This window comes from Numida meleagris, unplaced genomic scaffold (assembly GCF_002078875.1).
Source record: "Numida meleagris isolate 19003 breed g44 Domestic line unplaced genomic scaffold, NumMel1.0 unplaced_Scaffold326, whole genome shotgun sequence".
Lineage (NCBI taxonomy): Eukaryota > Metazoa > Chordata > Aves > Galliformes > Numididae > Numida > Numida meleagris.
The window spans coordinates 120266-123657 of record NW_018364556.1 but is presented as its reverse complement, the minus strand read 5'-3'; the positions used below and the strand labels follow the sequence as shown (position 1 = coordinate 123657).

General features: G+C 53.9%; 1 protein-coding gene across 1 annotated transcript in view; it reads left to right on the top strand.

Annotated features, from left to right (window-relative positions):
* Nucleotides 1–32: 32 nt before the first annotated feature.
* The window catches only part of LOC110391227 (T-cell surface glycoprotein CD8 alpha chain-like), an 86744-nt gene continuing 83384 nt past the window's right edge, over nucleotides 33–3392 (top strand). Inside the window, exons 1-5 of the mRNA XM_021383038.1 lie at nucleotides 33–122; nucleotides 695–1063; nucleotides 1668–1760; nucleotides 2412–2528; nucleotides 3265–3369. Of these exons, the coding sequence (XP_021238713.1) occupies nucleotides 77–122; nucleotides 695–1063; nucleotides 1668–1760; nucleotides 2412–2528; nucleotides 3265–3347 (708 nt within the window). The 5' untranslated portion in view covers nucleotides 33–76 and the 3' untranslated portion in view covers nucleotides 3348–3369. The remainder of the gene's footprint in view (nucleotides 123–694; nucleotides 1064–1667; nucleotides 1761–2411; nucleotides 2529–3264; nucleotides 3370–3392) is intronic.

Here is a 3392-nt window from a genome sequence, read left to right as displayed (position 1 = left end):
CTCTCCTATCAGTCACGCAGCCTAAGAAGTTAAGAGACAAAGATCACCCGCGCTGCGCTGCACCGCCCCGAGGACGATGGCCGCGTCTCCTGCACTGCTCCTCCTGCTCAGCCTCACGCTCTGTGAGTATGGAAGCGGGCTCACGGGGCACCTTGGCCGGGAGGAAGGAGGAAAACGTGGGAAGGCATTCCCCTTGCACCACAGCCAAGACACTGGGCAAAACGGACCAGGGGGAAATCAAGGGCAAACCCAAAGGACGCAGTTCAGGGCTGCTCAGTGACTGCGCAGGGAAGCGGGAGCGGTGGCACTGCAGCACGATACGCAGCAGGAACAGAGCCTGTTCAGACAGGTGTTGCTGGAGGGGATGGGGAAGGGGAGACAGGGGGCACTGCGCACTTGTTAGTAGGGAATCACTCAGCAGAAGCTGGGAAATGGCAGCAGCCTTAGGAAGGCAGCTGAAGGTCTGCTCTGAAGGGCACCATCCATCTCAAGAGCACAGCAGTGTCAACGCGAAATACCCAGGGACTCCAGCACAGCACCCAAGCGTGCTGGACAGCGAGGCCCTCCCTCCCCATTCACCCTCACAGCCCAGCTGCCTGCCCGCCACGCACTGGCAGGAAAGAGCCCTGCCCAAAGGCCCCGGGAGCTCATCCTGAGCAGGACGTGAGGGGACATGGCCGACTTCTGCCCACAGGCTGCACCGGCACCCAGGAACAGAGAGACACAGTGGTGGTCAGGCCCCAAAACAGGAATATGAAGCAACCCCAGGAGGGACAGTGGCTGCAGCTGGAGTGCCGGACATACAGAATCACCTGGGGAGCCTCCTGGGTCCGCCTGGACAAGACTGGCAACCTTCACTTCATAGCTTCCGGTAACTCTCCACATAACACAATCTTTCATGGGAATACAACAATATCTCTACGCTTTAAGGCATCATGGAAAAACAACACCTTTTGGCTGGTGGTGAAGTCCTTCAGGGCACAGGATGAGGGGATCTATTTCTGCGTCAACTACAGCAACCAGGTGCTGCACTGCAGCTCTGGACAACTCGCCTTCTTCCCAGGTCAGTAACAGCTTCACCCACCTCGCTTACACACACCACCCCTGCCCGTGCCTTTTCTATCCATCCCATCGCCCACACTCCCCTTCTCCCTGCTTCTTTGCACAACGCGTCTCATCACACACGCACTGCTCCTCCTCATACAGGCTCCCTGCCCACCAGCTCTGCTCGCGCTACCGGCCCTGCCCAAACACAGAGGTGGTCGCGCAGCCCAGCGGCACCTCCCCATCCCATCTGCGCCTCTGAGTGATGAGAGTAACAAAGCCTGCAGCCACCCCCTCCTTCCTCACCTCACCTGGACCTCTAAATCCCAACAGCCTCCATATGCTTACAGCACTTCAAAAAGAAATTCAAAAAATCCCCATTACTCTCAGAACATGTTTCATAACAGAGATAACCATGAGCTCACACTCAGGTCAAACTGAGGGTGCTGGTAAGAAATTAGGAGCCTGGATCTCCCTGGTTCCAGGGCTGGGCAGTGTGCCAGGGCATCACCGTTCAAAGCAGGTCCTAATAAAAGTTCCCCCTCTGCATGCCTAGTCCTGGGAGGGGAGGGAGGAAGCTCTCCCATTGTACCTCGCCGTATTCACTTACTTCTTCATTCCAGTCACAACAACAGCAGCACCCACCACACCCGCTGCCACCACCCACGGCAGCCAGGTCACCAGCAAGGACATCTCCCGGCACAGCCCGCATCCAGGTAACCCAGCTGCAGGGAGGCAGGGGCTCTGCCTGCACTGCTGATTTCCTTGGAACAGCAGGAATTAGAGGCTGCACTGAATGCAGGCATCTGGGGATGTGAGGACAAGAGAACATTTTCATCTTTCTCAGAGAGCTGCCAGTGAGGGGATGACACCACCTAAAGAGCTCAGAATTTATGAGGGTGCTGCTAAGAAATTCTGAGCCCAGAGCCCTCAAGTTCCATGGCTGGGCACCTCAGCAATGCAAGCACACCTCACATCAGAATGTCAGGATACTGCAACTCAAAATGGGCCCTGCAGAGTCTCCCTTGTGCTGCTCACAAGTTTATCCACAGCTTTGCAGGGGTGGGAGAAGGTTGTCTTGATGTATCTCACTGCATTCATCCATTTTTCCATCCACTCACAACAACAGCAGAACCCACCACACCCGCTGTCACCACCCAGAGCAGCCACGTCACCAAGAAGGACAACTTGCGATGGGGTGCGGATGCAGGTAACCCAGCACTGGGAAGGCAGGCACTCTGTCTACAGTGCTGCTGTGATTGGAAGAGGTCAAATTCAAGTCTGTGCAGACAACAGGCATTTCAGGATGCAGGGACATGTCTGCACCTGGACCTTTCCTCCTTCCTCTCTGTCCTTTCTTCCTGCAGGAACAAGTAACGAGGACAAGCTGAATTGGTCCTGTAAATTCATCATGTGGGTTAACCTGTCTTGCGCCTGCCTCCTGCTCCTCACTGCCATAACCATCACCATCACGCTCTCCCAAAGTAAGTCGCACCCTCACACCCTGCAGAGCTTCCTGCAGCCTCACACCAAAGAGCACAGCCCGCTCCTCCAGGGGAATGGGCTCTCTGCCTATTGCCATCACGCAGCCATTGCATAGCCAGGACACAGGCAATGCAAAGGGAACGCTCTTAAAATCCTTTTCCAGACTTTCCTCATCTCTAGATTCAGCTTGAAAAATATTTACCACATACTACACTGTGAGACAATAATTGAAAACACAGAAACCTGATTCTACCAGACGGCATTGTCTCTACCATCCTGAAATACATATATCATGGTTGGAAGTAGCAGAACCCAAAGCACTGTGGAATAACAGGAGAAACATGCTTCACTGTGGGCTTTGCAGATAGAAATGCCAACAGTCACAGCAGCAGCTTGAGCTATAGCCAAGCTACCTCCTTAATTACACACATTCAGAGGCTGCTACGCTGAAAGCAGTGAGGCTACACTTCTGGGAAGGCAAAAGCCTTTGCCACAATTTCATGTCTGAAATCTTTCATTTCCCCCAGGAAAACAGCCAGTGCAAAGCTATGTTTCAGTGACAGCATTTCTCTTTTCCCCCCTCCAGCTGAAACAAAGCTTGTGATTTCAGAGCCAATTCTGAAACTTTCAGTCAACTCTCACTTCTTCCTTACAAAGGAGATCAAATGTTCGAAATGCACAAAAGAGATGAATGATCAAAACCAACCACGCCTCACACTCCATTGTCTCTTGCAGGGACCAAGCTCAGCGTAAGCAAGCAGTGCTGCGTGGCTGCTCAGCAGAAGCCACACAGGCGTCCTCCTCAAGCACCGCACTGACACCAGCAGCAACACAGACAGCTGCCCTGATGCAGCGCGGCCATT